The sequence below is a fragment of the Hordeum vulgare genome, chromosome 3H, assembly GCF_904849725.1.
Source record: "Hordeum vulgare subsp. vulgare chromosome 3H, MorexV3_pseudomolecules_assembly, whole genome shotgun sequence".
NCBI lineage: Eukaryota > Viridiplantae > Streptophyta > Magnoliopsida > Poales > Poaceae > Hordeum > Hordeum vulgare.
The window spans coordinates 560,791,078-560,816,175 of NC_058520.1; the positions used below are offsets into that span (position 1 = coordinate 560,791,078).

Sequence of the window (25,098 nt, forward strand, 5' to 3'; positions counted from 1 at the left end):
GTATGGACACGGACGGATTTGGCGGTCAAGCCGGTGGTGTTTTTTTCGCTGGACAAAGAACGGATTTGGCTTGTTGGAATCACCAGATCGATGGCTGCCTAGCGTCCGGCCCAACGCCGGCACCTATCACCCCCGTAATAAAATCAAGTTTCAATTTATTTATTTTGAGATAATCGATTCAAAGCACGGTTAGATGGCATCGACGGACATGAGATGAACCGGAGCGCTTGTTTGAAGTCAAAAGCAACCAAACGACCATGTTCCCATCCCATAAGACGATGACGGCCACGGTCAGTCAGCACACTGGGCGGTAAGCTGCCATCCTTCCTTTCCGACTGGCAAGGCAGCCCCACCAGACAGCAGGGAGCTAAACCCCTGCAATCCCCCCTCTCACGCAACACTGCAGCCATCCTCTTTCCTTGCTTTCTTCTCCAGCGGTTCCCCCCTCCCCCTCCAAAAATCAAGTCAAAGATGGCCAAAGGAAAAAAGAAGAAGGGGGAAGTGGAGGAGGAGCCAACCCAGCAACGTCCAAGACCAAGAGTATGTCCTGACCCTTCACCACTCCTGCGCCATATGATGCTTAATTTTGTTTTGGGAGAGGGGCCTTTTGTCTGATTTTTCCCCCTTCTTCCTACTTCGATTCGCTTTTTAGTTGTTCGTGGCGGTCGGAAATCACCCGCCCAAGTAGCATTCCCTCCGTCTACTACCTCGGTCATAGCGGTTTCTTTCCCCGCCTGCTTGTGGTAGATGATCCACCTCCTTGTGCTTCTTTCTTGACAACAAAAAAGCCGCAACTTTTGTTTTCCTGTCGAGCTGAAGATCCTGCGACAACTCACGCGCGACCATGCCATGGGGACGGTGACGAGATCCTGCGGCCATGGGCGACATATGCTTGCGAGCGCGCCCACCCAAGCCTTCTTTGCCGTTGCAAGCTGCGTTGATGATGACGGCTTTCATGGAACCACGACCACGACGACTTGTTGTGGCCATTGCCCGGCGAGCTGTAACTGAGACGCCCATGGCAGTGGGATGTTGGGACTACTTGCACCAGAAGTTGCAACCTCGTCGCGGGGAGCTACAACCGGTGTCGACATTTGCTACAACCGGTGTCGACATTTGCTATAACCGGTGTCTGATTTTGCTACATTGCACAAGCCGTCGTCGGAATTTTTTTGCTACAATCGTTGTCACGTCGTGCTATAACCAGCACATAAAATTGCTACAACCTATTAAGCAAGAGAGCTGGAAACAACCAACATTTTTGCTGCATCGTCGGAGTGTTTTTCTACGGCGACGGCGATGAAGCACATGATTTGTTGCAACCGTTAAATCCAGAGCTGGAACCAACGTATGGTTTTGATGCAATCGGCTCGGGTGATTTTTTTTTTCATAGGCGATGAGTGGCGGCGGCGAGCCGGAGGTGCTTCGAGTATGGACACGGACGGATTTGGCGGTCAAGCCGGTGGAGTTTTTTTCGCTGGACAAAGAACGGATCGGGCTCGTTGGAATCGCTAGATCGATGGCTGCCTGGCGTCCGGCCCAATGCCGGCACCTATCACCCCCCTTAATAAAATCAAGTTTCAGTTTATTTATTTTGAGATAATCGATTCAAAGCACGGTTAGATGGCATCGACGGACATGAGATGAACCGGAGCGCTTGTTTGAAGTCAAAAGCAACCAAACGACCATGTTCCCATCCCATAAGACGACGACGGCCACGGTCAGCACACTGGGCGGTAAGCTGCCATCCTTCCTTTCCGACTGGCAAGGCAGCCCCACCAGACAGCAGGGAGCTAAACCCCTGCAATCCCCCACCCACGCAACACAGCAGCCATCCTCTTTCCTTGCTTTCTTCTCCAGCGGTTCCCCCCTCCCCCCTCCAAAAATCAAGTCAAAGATGGCCAAAGGAAAAAAGAAGAAGGGGGAAGTGGAGGAGGAGCCAACCCAGCAACGTCCAAGACCAAGAGTATGTGCTGACCCTTCACCACTCCTGCGCCATATGATGCTTAATTTAGTTTTGGGAGAGGGGCATTTTGTGTGATTTTTCCCCCTTCTTCTTACTTCGATTCGCTTTTTAGTGGTTCGTGGCGGTCGGAAATCACCCACCCAAGTAGCATTCCCTCCGTCTACTACCTCGGTCATAGCGGTTTCTTTCCCCGCCTGCTTGTGGTAGATGATCCACCTCCTTGTGCTTCTTTCTTGACAACAAAAAAGCCGCAACTTTTGTTTTCCTGGCGAGCTGAAGATCCTGCGACAACTCACGCGCGACCATGCCATGGGGCCGGTGACGAGCTCCTGCGGCGATGGGCGACATATGCTTGCGAGCGCGCCCACCCAAGCCTTCTTTGCCGTTGCAAGCTGCGTTGATGATGACGGCTTTGTTGGAACCAAGACCACGACGACTTGTAGTGGCCATTGCCTGGCGAGCTGCAACTGAGATGCCCATGGCAGTGGGATGTTGGGACTACTTGCGCCAGAAGTTGCAACCTCGTCGCGGTGAGCTACAACCGGTGTCGACATTTGCTACAACCGGTGTCGACATTTGCTATAACCAGTGTCTGATTTTGCTACATTGCACAAGCCGCCGTCGGAATTTTTTTGCTACAATCGTTGTCACGTCGTGCTATAACCAGCACATAAAATTGCTACAACCTATTAAGCAAGAGAGCTGGAAACAACCAACATTTTTGCTGCATCGTCGGAGTGTTTTTCTACGGCGACAGCGATGAAGCACATGATTTGTTGCAACCGTTAAATCCAGAGCTGGAACCAACGTATGGTTTTGATGCAATCAGCTCGGGTGATTTTTTTTTTCACAGGCGATGAGTGGCGGTGGCGAGCCGGAGGTGCTTCGAGTATGGACACGGACGGATTTGGCGGTCAAGCCGGTGGTGTTTTTTTCGGTGGACAAAGAACGGATCTGGCTCGTTGGAATCGCCAGATCGATGGCTGCCTGGCGTCCGGCCCAACGCCGGCACCTATCACCCCCCTTAATAAAATCAAGTTTCAGTTTATTTATTTTGAGATAATCGATTCAAAGCACGGTTAGATGGCATCGACGGACATGAGATGAACCGGAGCGCTTGTTTGAAGTCAAAAGCAACCAAACGACCATGTTCCCATCCCATAAGACGACGACGGCCACGGTCAGTCAGCACACTGGGCGGTAAGCTGCCATCCTTCCTTTCCGACTGGCAAGGCAGCCCCACCAGACAGCAGGGAGCTAAACCCCTGCAATCCCCCCTCTCACGCAACACAACAGCCATCCTCTTTCCTTGCTTTCTTCTGCAGCGGTTCCCCCCTCCCCCCTTCAAAAATCAAGTCAAAGATGGCCAAAGGAAAAAAGAAGAAGGGGGAAGTGGAGGAGGAGCCAACCCAGCAACGTCCAAGACCAAGAGTATGTGCTGACCCTTCACCACTCCTGCGCCATATGATGCTTAATTTTGTTTTGGGAGAGGGGCCTTTTGTCTGATTTTTTCCCCCTTCTTCTTACTTCGATTCGCTTTTTAGTTGTTCGTGGCGGTCGGAAATCACCCGCCCAAGTAGCATTCCCTCCGTCTACTACCTCGGTCATAGCGGTTTCTATCCCCGCCTGCTTGTGGTAGATGATCCACCTCCTTGTGCTTCTTTCTTGACAACAAAAAAGCCGCAACTTTTGTTTTCCTGGCGAGCTGAAGATCCTGCGACAACTCACGCGCGACCATGCCATGGGGCCGGTGACGAGCTCCTGCGGCGATGGGCGACATATGCTTGCGAGCATGCCCACCCAAGCCTTCTTTGCCGTTCCAAGCTGCGTTGATGATGACGGCTTTGTTGGAACCACGACCACGACGACTTGCAGTGGCCATTGCCCGGTGAGCTGTAACTGAGACGCCCATGACAGTGGGATGTTGGGACTACTTGCGCCAGAAGTTGCAACCTCGTCGCGGGGAGCTACAACCGGTGTCGACATTTGCTACAACCGGTGTCGACATTTGCTACAACCGGTGTCGACATTTGCTATAACCGGTGTCTGATTTTGCTACATTGCACAAGCCGCCGTCGGAATTTTTTTGCTACAATCGTTGTCACGTCGTGCTATAACCTGCACATAAAATTGCTACAACCTATTAAGCAAGAGAGCTGGAAACAACCAACATTTTTGCTGCATCGTCGGAGTGTTTTTCTACGGCGACGGCGATGAAGCACATGATTTGTTGCAACCGTTAAATCCAGAGCTGGAACCGACGTATGATTTTGATGCAATCGGCTCGGGTGATTATTTTTTTCATAGGCGATGAGTGGCGGCGGCGAGCCGGAGGTGCTTCGAGTATGGACACGGGCGGATTTGGCGGTCAGGCCGGTGGTGTTTTTTTCGCTGGACAAAGAACGGATCTGGCTCATTGGAATCGCCAGATCGATGGCTGCCTGGCGTCCGGCCCAACGCCGGCACCTATCACCCCCCCTTAATAAAATCAAGTTTCAATTTATTTATTTTGAGATAATCGATTCAAAGCACGGTTAGATGGCATCGACGGACATGAGATGAACCGGAGCGCTTGTTTGAAGTCAAAAGCAACCAAACGACCATTGTGTCTCTTTTTAGCTTTTGCCAACTCTCAAACTATTGTGTATGTGTGCATATTGTAGGTTTATTTATGTTCCAGCACCACATAATGCGAAGGTTATAGCTAAGACGCTTTATGAATCATTGGTGGAATGGAATCTTGACGAGAAGCTCTTAACTGTGAGTCTGTGACAGATGATAATTGCAACGTCAACGACAAGGCAATTGAGGAGATTGTGGGAAAAATAGGGAAAAGTAAGCTTCTTTTTGAAGGTATCTTGAAGAGGTTCATTTTTTCAAGAACAATTTTCTGTTTTTTTTTTTGGGTCAAACCTAAAGTTAACGAAACTTCACAAGAATGATAACAACTACTCATAGGGATGCCTAAAGCCTATAGCAAGCATTCAAACTACTTGGAAATTCAAGAATTCAACATACAAGCTCATCTACAGCAGCACCTGGAGTAGCTAATTACTTCTAAGATAAACCACTAATGCAAAGACTAATTGGAGGAGTGGGGAGTTACATACCAAGGAGCAATACCCCAAAACAGTTTCAGAAATGGAGTTTCGAGCAAAGAGATCAAAATCCACGGTTTTGAGAACAAGAACACGAGACAGAGAGAGAGCTACAGGGATTTTTTTTTCTCGAGGTAGGTGATGAAGTGAGCTGAAGGAATAAGTGACGGGACCCCCGAGGGTGTTGGGGAACGTCGCATGGGAAACAAAAATTTTCCTACGCGCACGAAGACCTATCATGGTGATGTCCATCTACGAGAGGGGATGAGTGATCTACGTACCCTTGTAGATCGCACAGCAGAAGCGTTAGAGAACGCGGTTGATGTAGTGGAACGTCCTCACGTCCCTCGATCCGCCCCGCGAACAATCCCGCGATCAGTCCCACGATCTAGTACCGAACGGACAGCACCTCCGCGTTCAGCACACGTACAGCTCGACGATGATCTCGGCCTTCTTGATCCAGCAAGAGAGACGGAGAGGTAGAAGAGTTCTCCGGCAGCGTGACGGCGCTCCGGAGGTTGGTGATGATCTTGTCTCAGCAGGGCTCCGCCCGAGCTCCGCAAAAACACGATCTAGAGGAAAAACTATGGAGGTATGTGGTCGGGCAGCCGTGAGAAAGTCGTCTCAAATCTGCCCTAAAAGCCCCATATATATAGGAGGAGGGAGGGGGACCTTGCCTTGGGGTCCAAGGGATCCCCAAGGGGTCGGCTGAGCCAAGGGGGAGGACTCTCCCCCCCCCCAAACCGAGTCCTACTTGGTTTGGTGGGAGGGAGTCCTTCCCCCTTCCCACTTCTTCCTTTTTTTTTTCCTTTGATTTTTTCTCTCTTGGCGCATAGGGGATTGGTGGGCTGTCCCACCATCCCACTAAGGGCTGGTGTGACCCCCCCAAATGCCTATGGGCTTTCCCGGAGTGGGTTGCCCCCCTCCGGTGAACTCACTCCCGGAACCCATTCGTCATTCCCGGTACATTCCCGGTAACTCCGAAAACCTTCCGGTAATCAAATGAGGTCATCCTATATATCAATCTTCGTTTCCGGACTATTCCGGAAACCCTCGTGACGTCCGTGATCTCATCCAGGACTCCGAACAACATTCGGTAACCAACCATATAACTCAAATACGCATAAAACAACGTCGAACCTTAAGTGTGCAGACCCTGCGGGTTCGAGAACTATGTAGACATGACCCGAGAGACTCCTCGGTCAATATCCAACAGCGGGACCTGGATGCCCATATTGGATCCTACATATTCTACGAAGATCTTATCGTTTGAACGTCAGTGCCAAGGATTCGTATAATCCCGTATGTCATTCCCTTTGTCCTTCGGTATGTTACTTGCCCGAGATTCGATCGTCAGTATCCGTATACCTATTTCAACCTCGTTTACCGGCAAGTCTCTTTACTCGTTCCGTAATACAAGATCCCGCAACTTACACTAAGTTACATTGCTTGCAAGGCTTGTGTGTGATGTTGTATTACCGAGTGGGCCCCGAGATACCTCTCCGTCACACGGAGTGACAAATCCCAGTCTTGATCCATACTAACTCAACTAACACCTTCGGAGATACCTGTAGAGCATCTTTATAGTCACCCAGTTACGTTGTGACGTTTGATACACACAAAGCATTCCTCCGGTGTCAGTGAGTTATATGATCTCATGGTCATAGGAATAAATACTTGACACGCAGAAAAAAGTAGCAACAAAATGGCACGATCAACATGCTATGTCTATCAGTTTGGGTCTAGTCCATCACGTGATTCTCCCAATGACGTGATCCAGTTATCAAGCAACAACACCTTGTTCATAATCAGAAGACACTGACTATCATTGATCAACTGGCTAGCCAACTAGAGGCATGCTAGGGACGGTGTTTTGTCTATGTATCCACACATGTAAATGAGTCTTCATTCAATACAATTATAGCATGGATAATAAACTATTATCTTGATACAGGAATTATAATAATAACTATACATTTATTATTGCCTCTAGGGCATAATTCCAACAGTCTCCCACTTGCACTAGAGTCAATAATCTAGCCCTCACATCACCATGTGAATTACATTGTAATAAATCTAACACCCATACAGTTCTGGTGTCGATCATGTTTTGGCCGTGGAAGAGGTTTAGTCAGCGGGTCTGCTACATTCAGATCCGTGTGCACCTTGCATATATTTACGTCCTCCTCCTCGACGTAGTCGCGGATGAGGTTGAAGCGTCGTTTGATGTGCCTGGTCTTCTTGTGAAACCTTGGTTCCTTTGCCAGGGCAATGGCACCAGTGTTGTCACAGAACAAGGTTATTGGATCCAGTGCACTTGGCACCACTCCAAGATCCGTCATGAACTGCTTCATCCAGACACCCTCCTTAGCTGCCTCCGAGGCAGCCATGTACTCCGCTTCACATGTAGAATCTGCTACGACGCTTTGCTTGGAACTGCACCAGCTTACTGCACCCCCATTAAGAATAAATACGTATCCGGTTTGTGACTTAGAGTCGTCCGGATCTGTGTCAAAGCTTGCATCAATGTAACCCTTTACGGCGAGCTCTTCTTCACCTCCATACACGAGAAACATCTCCTTAGTCCTTTTCAGGTACTTTAGGATATTCTTGACCGCTGTCCAGTGATCCACTCCTGGATTACTCTGGAACCTGCCTGCCATACTTATGGCCAGGCTAACATCCGGTCTAGTGCACAGCATCGCATACATGATAGAACCTATGGCTGAAGCATAGGGGACGGAGCGCATATGCTCTCTATCTTCATCAGTTGCTGGGCACTGAGTCTTACTCAATTTCGTACCTTGTAACACTGGCAAGAACCCTTTCTTGGACTGTTCCATTTTGAACCTCTTCAAAACTTTATCAAGGTATGTGCTTTGTGAAAGTCCTATCAGGCGTTTTGATCTATCCCTATAGATCTTAATGCCTAGAATGTAAGCAGCTTCTCCTAGGTCCTTCATAGAGAAACTTTTATTCAAGTAACCTTTTATGCTCTCCAAAAGCTCTAGGTTGTTTCCAATCAGTAATATGTCATCCACATAATATTAGAAACGCCACAGAGCTCCCACTCACTTTCTTGTAAATACAAGATTCTCCAACCACTTGTATAAACCCAAATGCTTTGATTACCTCATCAAAACGTTTGTTCCAACTCCGAGATGCTTGCACCAGTCCATAAATGGATCGCTGGAGCTTGCACACCATGTCAGCATTTTTAGGATCGACAAAACCTTCGGGTTGCATCATATACAACTCTTCCTTAAGGAAACCGTTAAGGAACGCTGTTTTGACATCCATCTGCCAGATTTCATAATCGAAAAATGCAGCTATTGCTAACATGATTCTGACGGACTTAAGCATCGCTACGGGAGAGAAAGTCTCATCGTAGTCAATTCCTGGAACTTGTGAAAAACCCTTTGCCACAAGTCGAGCTTTATAAACTTACATTACCGTCAGCGTCCGTCTTCTTCTTAAAGATCCATTTGTTCTGAATAGCCTTGCGGCCCTCAGGCAGTATCTCCAAAGTCCACACTTTGTTCTCATACATGGATCCTATCTCGGATTTCATGGCTTCTAGCCATTTGTTGGAATCTGGGCCCACCATTGCTTCTTCATAATTTGCAGGTTCATTGTTGTCTAACAACATGATTGACAAGACGGGATTACCGTACCACTCTGGAGCAGCGCGTGATCTCGTCGACCTGCGTGGTTCAACAGAAACTTGAACTGGAGTTTCATGATCATCATCATTAACTTCTTCCTCAACCGGCGTCGCAACGACAGAGGTTTCCCCTTGCCCTGCGCCACCATCCAGAGGGATGAGAGGTTCGACAACCTCGTCAAGTTCTATCTTCCTCCCACTCAATTCTCTCGAGAGAAACTCCTTCTCGAGAAAAGTTCCGTTTTTAGCAACAAACACTTTGACCTCGGATTTGAGATAGAAGGTGTACCCAACTGTCTCCTTTGGGTAACCTATGAAGACGCACTTTTCCGCTTTGGGTTCCAGCTTTTCAGGCTGAAGCTTTTTGACATAAGCATCACATCCCCAAACTTTAAGAAACGACAACTTTGGTCTTTTGCCATACCATAGTTCGTATGGTGTCGTCTCAACGGATTTTGATGGTGCCCTATTTAAAGTGAATGCAGCTGTTTCTAATGCACAACCCCAAAATGATAACGGCAAATCAGTAAGAGACATCATAGATCGCACCATCTCTAACAAAGTACGATTACGACGTTCGGACACACCATTACGCTGTGGTGTTCCAGGCGGTGTTAACTGTGAAACAATTCCACATTGTCTTAAGTGAGCACCAAACTTGAAACTCAGATATTCACCCCCACGATCAGACCGTAGGAATTTGATCTTCTTGTTACGATGATTTTCCACTTCACTCTGAAATTGCTTGAACTTTTCAAATGTTTCAGACTTGTGCTTCATCAAGTAGACATAACCATATCTACTTAAATCGTCAGTGAAGGTGAGGAAATAACGATATCCGCCGCGTGCCTCCACGCTCATTGGGCCACACACATCGGTATGTATGATTTCCAACAAGTCACTTGCACGCTCCATTGTTCCGGAGAACGGAGTTTTAGTCATCTTGCCCATGAGGCATGGTTCGCACGTGTCAAGTGAATCAAAGTCAAGTGACTCCAAAAGTCCATCAGCATGGAGTTTCTTCATGCGCTTTACACCAATATGACCTAAACGGCAGTGCCATAAAAATATGGCGCTATCATTGTTAACTCTAACTCTTTTGGTCTCAATGTTATGTATATGCGTATCGCTATCAAGATTCAATATGAACAATCCTCTCACATTCGGTGCATGACCATAAAAGATGTTACTCATAGAAATAGAACAACCATTATTCTCAGACTTAAAAGAGTAACCGTCTCGCAATAAACAAGATCCAGATATAATGTTCATGCTCAACGCAGGCACTAAATAACAATGATTTAAGTTCATCACTAATCCCGATGGTAGCTGAAGTGACACTGCGCCGACGGCGATTGCATCAACCTTGGAACCGTTTCCTACGCGCATCGTCACTTCGTCTTTCGCCAGCCTTCGTCTATTCCGCAGTTCCTGCTTCGAGTTGCAAATGTGAGCAACAGATTCGGTATCAAATACCCAGGCACTACTACGAGAGCCGGTTAAGTACACATCAATAACATGTATATCAAATATACCTGATTTTTCTTTACCCGCCTTCTTATCTGCCAGATACTTGGGGCAATTGCGCTTCCAGTGACCCATACCCTTGCAATAGAAGCACTCTGTTTCAGGCTTAGGGCCAGCCTTGGGTTTCTTCGGCGGATTGGCAACAGGCTTGCCGCTCTTCTTCGAATTGCCCTTCTTGCCTTTGTCGTTTCTCTTGAAACTAGTGGTCTTGCTCACCATCAACACTTGATGCTCTTTACGGAGTTCAGACTCTGTGACTTTCAGCATCGCAAACAACTCGCCGGGAGACTTGTTCATCCCTTGCATGTTGTAGTTCAACACAAAGCCTTTATAGCTTGGCGGCAGTGATTGAAGGATTCTGTCAGTGATAGCTTCTTGCGGGAGTTCAATCCCCAGTTCAGCTAGACGGTTTGAGTACCCAGACATTTTGAGCACATGTTCACTGACAGATGAGTTTTCCTCCATCTTGCAAGCATAGAATTTATCGGAGGTCTCATACCTCTCGATCCGGGCGTTCTTCTGAAAGATAAACTTCAACTCCTGGAACATCTCAAATGCTCCATGACGCTCAAAGCGACGTTGAAGTCCCGGTTCCAAGCCATACAAGACTGCACATTGAACTATTGAGTAGTCCTCCTTACGTGCTAACCAAGCGTTCTTAACATCCTGATCAGCCGTAGCGGGTGGTTCATCTCCTAGCGCAGCATTAAGGACATAATCCTTCTTTCCAGCTTGTAAGATTAGCTTAAGATTACGAGCCCAGTCTACAAAGTTGCTTCCATCATCTTTCAACTTAGCTTTCTCTAGGAACGTATTAAAATTCAGGATGACACTTGAGTGAGCCATGATCTACAACACAAATACATACAAAGTGGACTTAGACTATGTTCAAGATAATTAGAGTTCAACTTAATCAAATTATTTGCCAAACTCCCACTCAAAAAGTACATCTCTCTAGTCATTTGAGTGGTTCATGATCCACTTACACTATCCCAAGTCCGATCATCACATGAGTCGAGAGTAGTTTCAGTGGTAAGCATCCCTATGCTAATCATATCAACTATATGATTCATGATCGACCTTTCGGTCTCATGTGTTCCCAGGCCATGTCTGCACATGCTAGGCTCGTCAAGCTTAACCCGAGTGTTCCGCGTGCGCAACTATTTTGCACCCGTTGTATGTGAACGTTGAGTCTATCACACCCGATCATCACGTGGTGTCTCGAAACGACGAACTGTAGCAACGGTGCACAGTCGGGGAGAACACAATTTCGTCTTGAAATTTTAGTGAGAGATCACCTCATAATGCTACCGTCGTTCTAAGCAAAATAAGGTGCATAAAAGGATTAACATCACATGCAATTCATAAGTGACATGATATGGCCATCATCTCGTGCTTCTTGATCTCCATCGCCAAAGCACCGGCACGATCTTCTTGTCACCGGCGCCACACCATGATCATCCATCAACGTGTTGCCATCGGGGTTGTCGTGCTACTTATGCTATTACTACTAAAGCTACATCCTAGCAAAATAGTAAACGCATCTGCAAGCACATATGTTAGTATAAAGACAACCCTATGGCTCCTGCCGGTTGCCGTACCATCGACGTGCAAGTCGATATTTCTATTACAACATGATCATCTCATACATCCAATATATCACATCACGTCGTTGGCCATACCACATCACAATCATACCCTGCAAAAACAAGTTAGACGTCCTCTAATTTTGTTGTTGCATGTTTTACGTGGTGACCAAGGGTATCTAGTAGGATCGCATCTTACTTACGCAAACACCACAACGGAGATATATGAGTTGCTATTTAACCTCATCCAAGGACCTCCTCGGTCAAATCCGATTCAACTAAAGTTGGAGAAACCGTCACTTGCCAGTCATCTTTGAGCAAAGGGGGTTACTCGTAACGATGAAACCAGTCTCTCGTAAGCGTACGAGTAATGTCGGTCCAAGCCGCTTCAATCCAACAATACCGCGGAATCAAGAAAAGACTAAGGAGGGCAGCAAGACGCACATCACCGCCCACAAAACCTTTTGTGTTCTACTCGAGAAGACATCTACGCATGAACCTAGCTCATGATGCCACTGTTGGGGAACGTCGCATGGGAAACAAAAAATTTCCTACGCGCACGAAGACCTATCATGGTGATGTCCATCTACGAGAGGGGATGAGTGATCTACGTACCCTTGTAGATCGCACAGCAGAAGCGTTAGAGAACGCGGTTGATGTAGTGGAACGTCCTCACGTCCCTCGATCCGCCCCGCGAACAATCCCGCGATCAGTCCCACGATCTAGTACCGAACGGACGGCACCTCCGCGTTCAGCACACGTACAGCTCGACGATGATCTCGGCCTTCTTGATCCAGCAAGAGAGACGGAGAGGTAGAATAGTTCTCCGGAAGCGTGACGGTGCTCCGGAGGTTGGTGATGATCTTGTCTCAGCAGGGCTCCGCCCGAGCTCCGCAAAAACACGATCTAGAGGAAAAACTATGGAGGTATGTGGTCGGGCAGCCGTGAGAAAGTCGTCTCAAATCTGCCCTAAAAGCCCCATATATATAGGAGGAGGGAGGGGGACCTTGCCTTGGGGTCCAAGGGATCCCCAAGTAGTCGGCCGAGCCAGGGGGGAGGACTCTCCCCCCCCAAACCGAGTCCTACTTGGTTTGGTGGGAGGGAGTCCTTCCCCCTTCCCACTTCTTCCTTTTTTTTTCTTTCCTTTGATTTTTTCTCTCTTGGCGCATAGGGGATTGGTGGGCTGTCCCACCAGCCCACTAAGGGCTGGTGTGACCCCCCCAAATGCCTATGGGCTTCCCCGGAGTGGGTTGCCCCCCTCCGGTGAACTCGCAGAACCCATTCGTCATTCCCGGTACATTCCCGGTAACTCCGAAAACCTTCCGGTAATCAAATGAGGTCATCCTATATATCAATCTTCGTTTCCGGACTATTCCGGAAACCCTCGTGACGTCCGTGATCTCATCCGGGACTCCGAACAACATTCGGTAACCAACCATATAACTCAAATACGCATAAAACAACGTCGAACCTTAAGTGTGCAGACCCTGCGGGTTCGAGAACTATGTAGACATGACCCGAGAGACTCCTCGGTCAATATCCAACAGCGGGACCTGGATGCCCATATTGGATCCTACATATTCTACGAAGATCTTATCGTTTGAACCTCAGTGCCAAAGATTCGTATAATCCCGTATGTCATTCCCTTTGTCCTTCGGTATGTTACTTGCCCGAGATTCGATCGTCAGTATCCGTATACCTATTTCAACCTCGTTTACCGGCAAGTCTCTTTACTCGTTCCGTAATACAAGATCCCGCAACTTACACTAAGTTACATTGCTTGCAAGGCTTATGTGTGATGTTGTATTACCGAGTGGGCCCCGAGATACCTCTCCGTCACACGGAGTGACAAATCCCAGTCTTGATCCATACTAACTCAACTAACACCTTCGGAGATACCTGTAGAGCATCTTTATAGTCACCCAGTTACGTTGCGACGTTTGATACACACAAAGCATTCCTCCGGTGTCAGTGAGTTATATGATCTCATGGTCATAGGAATAAATACTTGACACGCAGAAAACAGTAGCAACAAAATGACACGATCAACATGCTATGTCTATCAGTTTGGGTCTAGTCCATCATGTGATTCTCCCAATGACGTGATCCAGTTATCAAGCAACAACACCGTGTTCATAATCAGAAGACACTGACTATCATTGATCAACTGGCTAGCCAACTAGAGGCATGCTAGGGACGGTGTTTTGTCTATGTATCCACACATGTAAATGAGTCTTCATTCAATACAATTATAGCATGGATAATAAACTATTATCTTGATACAGGAATTATAATAATAACTATACATTTATGATTGCCTCTAGGGCATAATTCCAACAGAGGGGCCCACTAGACACCTGGCCATGCTAGGGGGCCTGGCGTGCCATGGTGTCTAGTGGTCACCTGGGACACCCCCTGCAGTGTTTTTAGTGCCAGATATTCCCAAATATTCAGAAAAAAAAATGATGTAAAAATTTCAGATCATTTGGTGAACTTTTTTTGGGCACCTTTTAATTGCATGGAAAAATCAGAAAACAAGATAAGCAAGACTTTTATTGTGATAAAATAAAAATAACATGAAAAGTAAAATCGATACACAGAGTTGTGTCTATTGAATTCATCGACCTCATGTTTCTTGAAAATGATTCATTAACAAGGTTGATCAAGTCTTATTAACAACCACTTCCAATTAGCATGATTCCGAAGAATTTTCGTAAAACACTAAGTTACCTCAATGGAGATGTGCATATCCCCAACAATAAGTATCTCATATTTAGTTTTGACAGTAGCGAGTAGGTAGAGGTAGTTGAAAACTTTCATTGATGGTAGTTGGAGATTTTTCAATAACATTAACACCATTCACTTGAAATTGCTTCCTCGAAAAATGCATCGTATGTTATTTACCGGCAAGTCACTTTACTCGTTTCACAATACAAGATCCCTTGACTAACTCCTTAGCCACATTGCTTGCAAGCTTATTGTGATGTTGTATTACCGAGTGGGCCCGTCATACGGAGTAACAAATCCTAGTCTTGATCCACGCGAGCTCCACAGTCACCCCCGGAGATACCTGTAGAGCATCTTTATAGTCACCCAGTTACGTTGTGACGTATGATACACAAAAGGCATTCCTCCAGTGTCGGTGAGTTGCATGATCTCATGGTCATAGGAACAGATATATTGACATGCAAAAAAGCAATAGCATTAAACTCGATACGATCAAACACTATGCTTAAGGTTTGGGTGTTGTCCATCACATCATTATCCTAATGACATGATCCCTTTATCAAATGACAACTTATGTCTATGTCTAGAAAACCATAGCCATCTTTGATCAACGAACTAGTCCAGTAAAGGCTCACTAGGGACACAGTGTTGTCTATGTATCCACACATGTACTTGAGTTTTCAATCAATACAATTATAGAATGGATAATAAACAATTATCATGAACAAGGAAATATGATAATAACTAATTTATTATTGCCTCTAGGGCATATTTTCAAGAGTTCTAATCTTCAATATGGCATTCCACCTCATTGATCAATGGCATGGTCTTCCCATCCTTTTTCTACACCCCCCTCAAGTCCAAACCAACCTACTAAGACCATCTCCATATATATATTATGTATTCTTCACCCCTCCTATTTTAACACACACACACACACACACACACACACACACATATAGGGTCGCGCTATTTGTCACCCTGGGTGAGGATTCCTCGCCCCGATCCAATCCTACTTGAAAACATAAGAAATGTACACACGTGAGGTAATATTACACTATGATGAGTTGGCCTAGCACCGTACAAAAGAAAGTGAAGTAATTTTACAACATGCATGCCGTAAAATTACATTCTGCATGCAATGAAAATGTGGCGTATCAATATCTCACTAAAAGATGTTGTCATAATTTTACAATAGAAGTGAGGTAATTTTACAAGAGTAATCAAGGTAATTTTACAACATGCATGCTAGAAAGTTACATTGTGTGTTTTGATATTTCTTTTGTCTCAGTCGAATGGCCAGGGTGAGGAATAAACTATTCTTCACCCTAGGTGTATAATAGAGTGTCTCTCTCTCTCTCTCTCTCTCTATATATATATATATATATATATATATATATAATAGAGAGAGAGAGAGAGAGAGACTACAAGTAGTGGTCCATCCACGTGAGGGGCACGTGCGACTTGAACTTGGGACGTTGGGTGATCGACGATGGTGAGAGGACAGAAGGCTGCTCCGGCCAGCCTCAAGTACCCTACCAGGAAGATTTTTAAGTCGATGGAGGAGACACACTCGGTTAAGGGTAAGATTCCTTGTCGAAGAGGGAGAGCCAATCAAGCAACTACCGGCGAGCTTCTCCGAACCCTGCACGAATGAGCCATTGTTGCCCCTCGCGGGCATGGAGGAGAGAGGATAGCGATTGAATGAAGCGAAGTAGATCAGATCGAGCGGAGGAAAAATGATGTGCCCTTTAATTGTGTTGTTGAAGCGCGATTGACTAACTGTTGTTTATGAGTTCCAATATCCATTGGAGAAAACAAACTAGTGTTATGGAAGTTACGTGATTGGTTCATAATAAGGATGGTTCTACTTAGTGCATCTTGGTTGTATATGTACCTCAAGGGGATGAGCTCGAATCTTAATCCACAAAAATTTAAGGTTGAGGCGAGCCACTTGCCACTGACCTTTGTATGGTGCTCGGGGAGTTTAATATGATCCCTCATGCCCATGGAGAACAACAATAATCTTAACACGAGCATCATGAGAAGTTCCACCACCACCAGCCTAAATAGGCGAACGTCAAACACCCAATGTTCACACCCACCACATAGGCCATCAATCTAACCCATTCGATCAAGCACACATCCTCCTAGCCCCCAATCCACAAACTCGCAGCAGCGTGAATCTCCCCCGAATAATACAGGAACAACAATAGAAAAGAACCACATGAAGCACAAACCTCCAAGGACGCACCCGAGCCACCACGTGCTACCCCCCTCGTTACCCACACAACCAAGAGGGAAGACACCACCACCGTCATGATGCCCTTCGGAGAGCCAATCATGTGGACCATAGTCCAGAGCCGCCGCCCACGCATCCAAGTTTGAAAGATCACCCATAGCCCACATCACGATGTACCAACCATGATAGAAGGATATAAAGGCCGCTCCTTTCACTCCTAGCCCGACATCAGGCACGAAGTTTGGGATGGTGCCACCACTGTAGGGGGGCCACACCTGTATCCCAAAAAGTCCCGGTGGAGTGGGGGGCACAATCTCGTGATTTTTTACGACCGTCGTTGAGCACCCTCACACGATGCCATGTTCCTCAACATTGCGTTGCTCGTCAATGAAGAGATGTCCCGACCATCACCATCGCCCCATCGCACCCGCAAACGGAGGGACCTCACCACCCCCTGGCACCACCGGATCGAGCCCAATCTCATCTATCCGAAGCCTCAACTCCGACTCCCCTCATACCCCGAACAAATGCACCCAAGCATGAGCCCCCGATCACCGCTATGCCATCGACATAGACCAAGGAAAAGATAAGACCGTGCCCCTCCGTGTTGGCTGGGCATGTTCATAAACATGTCGCCGCGGGGCCGTGTCGTGCGAGGCATGTTTAAGGAAGGCCGGGCCGTGCCGGGCAGATGGCTAGGTCCGGGGGAGATGCTGCTAATTTTGCATTTTAGTCCTGTATATCAGCTTTCTCGACAACAAAAAAAAAGAGTCATGTATCGGTTGTGAAACAACATTGTTCTTTGTAAAGCGTCGCAAAGAAAACAAAAACAAAATTCCCTCGAGTCGAACTCGAGCAGTCTAGGGCATCTCCCCCCAGAAGCCGCTCGAATCCCCTCCCCAGAATCCCAAGGTCAGAGCCACTGATCTATTGCCAAACCCCTCAATCATCTCAATTCGGGCCGCGGAACCCTAGATATCCGGCAGCCATTGATCCCCTCTTCGACCAGCGAGTACCCAATCCGTCCCCTTTTGGAGGGGAGGCGGTGCTAGAGATCCTCCGCTCCCGATCCACAAATTCCAGCAGACAGAGCATCGTCGATCTTGGTCAACCGATCCATCCAGGGCCACGATCTCGTACTTATATACTCCGGCGACATGGGGAAGCCTCTAATCTACGAGATGCTGGAGAAGCCGGCGAGCAGCGGCGTGATAGCCCTCTGCTCCCTCATCTGGTTCCTCATCCAGAAGAAGGGCATCGGGTACGCGGACGTCGGGCTGAGCTACGAGGCGGCCGTGGAAGGGGGGCAGCACTGGCGGCTCATCACCGCCGCCTTCTCGCACGTCAGCGTGGTGCATCTGGTGTTCAACATGAGCGCGCTGTGGAGCCTGGGCGCCGTCGAGCAGCTGGGGCCGCAGGCCGGGCTCGGCGTCCAGTACTACCTCCACTACACGCTCGTGCTGGTGGTGCTGTCCGGGCTGCTCGTGCTCGGGATCTACCATGTCATGATCCGGAGGTTCAAGGTGGACTACTTCAGGAGGGTGACCGCCGTCGGCTACTCGTGCGTCGTGTTTGGGTGGATGACAATTCTGGCCGCCAAGCAGCCGTCGTCCAAGCTCAACCTCTTTGGGGTCCTCTCGCTGCCCATCAGCTTCGCGCCGTTCGAGTCGCTGATATTCACATCCATCATGGTTCCCCAGGCCAGCTTCGTTGGCCATTTGTCTGGGATTATTGTTGGTTACTCCATTGCCTGGGGTTTGATTCATGGGATGAATAACTACTGGGCGGTAACAATGCTCGGGTGGATTGTGCTTGTGTTTGTGTTGAGCTTGAAGCGCACAGGTTCTTTGGAAATGAGATTTATCGAGATTGAGCCAGTTACGGATCCCTCACTGCCGTCTCTGGGTGCGGTCGCCTCGAGAAATGGTAGAACTCTGCAAATGGACATGCTGCCCGGAAGAGCAGTCGCAGATTTTGTATGACCTCCAGTGTGGAAGAGCTGCTCAATGAAATGTTTGATAGGTCTTGTTTCACTTTGTAAAATTGTATTAATTGACACAATGCTATACTTTCAGTTCTGGGAATCTGGTGTTATGCGCTTCATTGGTCATCTCAGATGTGAAGGGAGTTGTTTTATCTTTACTTCCAGATGAAAATGTTCATTTCGAACAGAAAAGGATCCTTTTATGAAGGATAGCATGTAAAGGAATGAGAAGCATGTAGAAAAGAACAACTGAATTTGTGCTGTGCATATCAGATTGTTTCCATTCTAATACGTAGACTCTATTCTAATATGTAGACTCAAGCTATAAACTAAGATATTGTTACCGATCCCTTGCTGCCGTCTGTGTGTGTGTGTGTTGGTGTGGTTGCCTCCAGAAATGGTAGAGCTCTGCAAATGGACATGCTGTCCGGAAGAGGAGTTGCAGGTTTTGTATGACCTGCACTGTGGAAGAGCTGCTCACTGAAATGTTTGATAGGTCTTGTTTCAGTTTGTAAAATTGCATCGCGTTGACACAACCCTATGCTTCCAGTTTTGAGAATCTGGTGTTATGGTTTTCTTTCATAATCTCAGATGTGAAAGGAGTTATTTTATCTCAACTTACAGATGCATATTCATTTTGAACAGAAATGAATCCTTTTTGTGAAGTACTCCCTCCACCCATAATATAAGAGTGTTGTTGACACTAAGATGGAAGGAGTATAACATGTAAAGGAAAGAGAAACATGTACAAAAAGGAACAACTGAATTTGTGCTGTACTACATGTCTGATTGTTCCTATCCTGATGTGTAGATTCAAGCTTATAAACCAAGATGTTGCTTTTCATATGTATCTTATGATGAAGAACTGATATGCTCCATTATATTTGTTTCAAGGCGTGGATAGCCCATTGTTGCCAGTACAGCCATACAACAGCCTTGTTCTGCCAGCCATTGGCGTGTCACCTTACCATTTTGCATCAGTGTGTTTAGGCGAATCTGATGCTATTCTGGCATATCAATCAATTAATCAAGGAAGTTCTAAGCATTTTCTACATTCTACATTTACAGACCGGTTATAGGTAGTGCATCAATTTATTGATTTAATGCAGGAAACAGAAGCTAATGCATTGTTCTTGTAGATCTGTGCTTTGTTTTCATACATGAAAGGTTAAATCCCTAAGCGTTTGTGTATGCCGATTAAGTAAGCAAAGTAAAATAATTGCTGGGAAGCAAAGTAAGAACTTATATGCATATTGAATGCTCTTGAGCAACAATAGTCATTTGAATTATGCTTGAAAATCTCTTTATTTGTATTAGCAACAGCTGTTTACAAAAGGAAGCACATCGCTGACCATGTACATTACACTCACAACATCAGATTTCAGGGCCAAGGCCAAGTTTTTGACTTTTGAGGATAGGTGGAATTGTCTGCCCTGCTGTCACATAGGAATGATCTTCGTGGTCAATTCAATCAGTTTCCCTCACACGAGGCAAGGAACACTTCAATTATTGGCAGCAACTATAACGCAATGTTCATGTCAAATCCCAGCTTCTCCTTCGAATAATGGAAGATTTTGGGGCCTCAAAGCTCATCCTGAACATGACAACAGAATGTGTTGTTAGTAACCTGCTGTTATCCAATGCAGCAGTTATAAATATTAAATGAAAGTATGAAGGTGCTTCACAACTTACATGGTAGTCATCCCAGTGATCCCTGTTGCGCTGAAACAAAAGAACAAAAGGATGTCAGTAAATCATTCATTCATTTGTATACGATGTCTTACACAGTCACAGTGTCACACAGTATCATACATACAAGGTTATGATACTACAACACAAGGCAGCACACCATGGCCCTCCAAGAATACCAGTATTAGAACATAAGCAATTATGCTTGTCTATCATATCAGCAATGTCTTAAGGTCCTGGGTTATCTAATATGTTGATATGTTCCATGAATCAACAAGTGTGCCGAGGGAATCGGCGAACAAGGCTTCTAAGAGATTTTTCCCATGCTTGACACTCCGTAGTCAGTTGTTGATACTTCCAAGAGCTCTAGAATGACTCGAGGAAGAAAGCAAACGGTATGTGAGCTTACTCTTTTGTATCTGTCCTTGTAGTGGTCCCTGCCACGGTGTCGATCACCCCTCTCTCTCCTCCGTCGCTCTCCTTCCTCCCTTGCTTGTTGAGCTTCCTGTACACAAGCAGTTACGTTTAGCTTCTTTCACAACGACAGTTATTCATTTGTGGTTCTGCCTCAAGGACCAAAAAAAAAAGCAAGTAACAATTGCTAATTGAAGATTTTAACCTTATCTTCTCTAGCTTTCCTCTCCTTTTCAGCTTCTTCAAAAGCCTCCTTTTCAGCCTATAATATACAAAAAAGTAAGACACTGCTTACCGGATATCAGCAGCAGGTTCAGTAAACATGTGCAGTTACCTCCTTATTTGCACCCCACGTTTCATCGGCAACCTGTTTTGCATATTCCGGGTCATCGCAAATGAGGATGTTGTCAAAAACAGAACCGGCTTTTACCTGCACACGAGTATGCTCGAAGTCAATGTCAACTGTGTTTCAGTCAGAACAACCAATAATAATTATCAGGAAACATGTATCTCCAGAAAACCACTATATATAACATATGGTACCTGCCAAACTTCAATTCCAATATACTTCAGAGGTTTCAGTACATATAAATCTGGATCATCCTCAAACTCTGCAGAAGTGCAACAGTTCATGGTTTAAGGCTGTTTGCAAGTTTGACAAGAGTCAAGTGTCTAGTTCAATACCAGTTTTCCTATTTTCTTACCTGGATTATCAATCCATGGGATCTTCCATTTACCCTTGTAGTTAGGGTTCTTAATTTTCTGTGGGCATAAGATGTGAGAACATGAAGTCTAGCAAAGAAATAAAGTAGCACGAACGACTGGTGGACAAATAACAAGACAAACCTTGCGCTTCCATTGTCCTTTGTATGCTGGATTCGGTATCCTCCTAGGTTTCCATATGCCATCATCATCATCGTCCCACGTGTCGGGCTGATTAATAACAAAACATGCATATATTTGTCATCATGTGGTGTGCTTGGTTGTACAGAGCTTCATCATAAAAATGTTTCTTTAGATGTGCTAGGACATCTACAGTTTATGTGAGGGTAATTAGAATGCTTCAAATGCAGAAATTTTTCAACAAGACCAAATATGTAGAGCCAGATAAGCGGTTAAATGGGTCAACTTCATGCTAATAAGTTAGCACTGAATGATGCATAATAAGTCAAGACCATTTATAATATGGAATATGAAGTGCAGTAACCTAATGTTTGATGTCTTGAGTTTCATTAAGATAGGAACTTGCATACCTTCTTATCCTTTGGGTCAGGAATCTCTCTTGGAATAGAATCATAGCCCTGGCCAAGGTAGATGAGCCGTTAGAAAACAATTTGCTACACTGTAAAATAATCAAATTCACATACTAATGTATGGGCACACAAACCTCAGGTTTAACCGCATCGGGATCCTCAATATACTCTCTGTCATCCCAATCCTTAGGCTGCAAAAAGGCAAATAATTTAGATGATCCTCTCACTGTAATGTTCCTAGTTGTAGTACAGTTCAATTTTTGAAAAAATCGAGCTACCTTTTTGGCACCAACATCCTTGATTTTACGAGGAGGCAAGATGTCCCAATCAGTGTACATGCTCCCAGATTCTCTTTCACGGTTATCAACAAGTAAACTATAAGATGCATCGGGCCTAAGAATGAATGTGTAAACATGCGTGAGCCTGTCGGTTTCGCATTGTAGATCTTTTTTGATAGGATAGTTCTGCCCCTGGTAAGAGAGTATAAGATGCAGCTTCTTTGTTTGAGTCCCGCATATATCTGGCCCAAACATCAAGCTGCGTAAGAGAACAAAGAAAGCCATCAGCATAACTCAGCAGTAGACTAGTAAACCTGAACAAGTAAGCAGTTTATATTTATTCATTTCCCCTTAATCATGGATGGACATTCGCAAGCCATAGCATCTAGGTGGACTTATACAATGTAACAAATTATGTGAGGTAGACCTTTGCTCATCAACTATACAAACATTCCAATCCAATCACATGGTCGAAAGAGTGACAGGGTCTGCTTAGGAGCTTACTAACAGCAATGGTGGACCTTTGTAAGAACAGGAAATTCCACAGGACAGAAGTAGGCAATAACATACCTGTATGGAGTGTCTCCACTATATTTCTTCTGATTGACATAACCAGACATTAGCTTAATATAGCCGCCGCCACATTCAATTTCCTGCTCAAACTTTATGGAGTACTGGACCACCAATGTTCGGCCCTTGTTACTGAACTCCGGTATCTTGGCTGAGATGGCAAAATGCCTAGCATCTATCGTTGTTTGAATGCCTGGAGCACACAAATAGAAAATAAGGATCAGACAACGTCCAGAATCAAGTTATCGTAAGCAAGAGTTTGTTTGACTTGCGAGCAAACCATCACCGTCATCAATTAAACATGGGAAAGCAAACCTTTGTCATCAGGATCCCCAGAATATTTCCCTGCCGTGTGCTTGAATGTACCGGCTTTCCCTTCGCTCCTTTTCCAATCGGATTTCACCCAACGTGTCTCCCAACCATCTGAAACATACAACTGTATGAGACAACTAGAAACTACTGTAGTAGCAGTGACTTAATCAAACTCATGTATTGGACAAGGGCATCGCAGCTAAGTCCTTGCTTGGCCCTTGAAAGGAAGCCAACATCCGTTGTGAACCAAAAAACCATGAACAGGGAAGCAGAAATTCCCAAGGGCGTGAACAAAAATACTGGTCAATCCAGGGGGACGGCAGAGGAAATTTTCAGGCGCCCATCAATCGCTCGCCCAAAATGGCAGCGAATCCAATCCAATTCGCAAGGACCGGCACGGAAATAGCAGCAGGTACAGTAGGGAGCAGGCAGGCACCTCCCAAACTGGCAACCAAGCAGCAACTCTAGAGTCTGGCTGAGCTGGGAAGTGGGAGTTTTTACTACCTTCGAACCGCTCCTCGAAGATGACCTCCCCGGAGGCGAGCAGGAGCAGCGAGGAGAGCGCGAGGAGGCGGTGCAGTAGCTGGAGCTGGCGGTCGCCCCGCCGGCGGCTGCTACCCATCGCCGGAGACGAAGAGTAGGTGGTGGCTGCTGCTTCTGCTGGGCTTTGAGGCTTTCCATTGCCAAGGGAATATTTGTAGCGCGGGGGGCGCCGCAACAGCCCGCGGATGTGGCGCTTATTCACGGAAATGCCCTTCTCGCCCGACTAACCAGCTGACCATGGGTGGGATGGCATTGCTGTGAATTCGCGACGACTGGGGGCCGTTTGCGGGGGCGAGTGGGGGTGTGGACCGGAGCGGCGCGGCCTTCTCCGTCGCCGGCCCGGACGCCGGCGACGACCCGTCAAAGTCCACGGTGGTGGACCCGCGACCCCGATGGTGGGACGTCCCCACCTGGGCGCCGGCCCCACGTTCAACTGCGGCAGCAAATGAAGCTCGGCGAAGCACCGGCGCTGGCCAGTGAGGCGCCGCCACGTCGTCGCAACGACGTGTTTCCGCGCTTTTGTCGACGCGCTGCTGCTCCGCCGGACCGGAGACGCTCGTCGTCGGCCGTGCTGGCGCCGTCACCGGTCGGTCGTCGCGACTCGTGGTGCTGGACTGGTACACGCAGAGTCGTAGAATTGTTCTGTGTGGTGTCTTTGGCGCGCAGCAGGGAGGGGGGGAAGAGCCATGCTTTCGGTCCGCAAGCGCGACGCACGCGAGTCCGAGCCGATACGAATGGAAGGGACCGGGTCGGGTCGCGGTGCTCGAGCAAGCAGCGCGGCAGCACGGTCGGCTGTGTGCGCACTACAATTTTCTAGTGACGGCGGCTACGTACAACTACGGCTTGCAAATCTGGTCCTCAAATGGCCGCGGGCGGACGCATTTGGATGCGTCCGAGGGTATTGATCACTCACCACTTAAATATACTTGTCTACATCCAACTTATTTATATTTGGTTTTCTACATCCATTCAAAACATGTAAAAAATATTTCTACGTACTACATATTATCCTACTCTTCGTCATCGGATACCACCATTTGGTTGTGGAAAAGCTGAAAGCTGAAAAGTTGGGATAGACGAAGCTTTTAATTACACTAGAAAGAAGATACAGATTCTCAAAAGCTGCTTTGAACATTTACCCCTTTGGTTAGCTTTTAGCTTTTCAAAGCAGAAGTTGGTAAAAAAAAGCTGAACCAAACACAACTTTAGACATCCTAGTTAAAGGCCATCCATGTGGTCTTCTTC

General features: G+C 46.6%; 2 protein-coding genes across 2 annotated transcripts; one reads left to right on the forward strand and one right to left on the reverse strand.

Annotated features, from left to right (window-relative positions):
* The first annotated feature begins 17,630 nt into the window (after nt 1–17,630).
* On the forward strand, nt 17,631–19,144 carry LOC123440614 (RHOMBOID-like protein 13). Its single transcript, XM_045117179.1, has one exon. It carries the CDS (start codon nt 17,968–17,970, stop codon nt 18,790–18,792), a length of 825 nt encoding a protein of 274 aa, XP_044973114.1. The 5' UTR covers nt 17,631–17,967; the 3' UTR covers nt 18,793–19,144.
* Nucleotides 19,145–20,080: 936 nt separating this feature from the next.
* On the reverse strand, nt 20,081–23,984 carry LOC123445069 (calreticulin-3). Its single transcript, XM_045121995.1, has 14 exons — nt 23,815–23,984; nt 23,314–23,421; nt 22,999–23,191; nt 22,429–22,687; nt 22,285–22,341; nt 22,151–22,198; nt 21,744–21,830; nt 21,602–21,659; nt 21,441–21,508; nt 21,232–21,327; nt 21,103–21,159; nt 20,893–20,988; nt 20,487–20,516; nt 20,081–20,388 (listed from the first exon to the last, which is right to left on the reverse strand). The coding sequence occupies exons 1-14, from the start codon at nt 23,930–23,932 to the stop codon at nt 20,377–20,379; spliced, it is 1,287 nt and encodes a 428-aa protein (XP_044977930.1). The 5' UTR covers nt 23,933–23,984; the 3' UTR covers nt 20,081–20,376.
* Nucleotides 23,985–25,098: the final 1,114 nt, after the last annotated feature.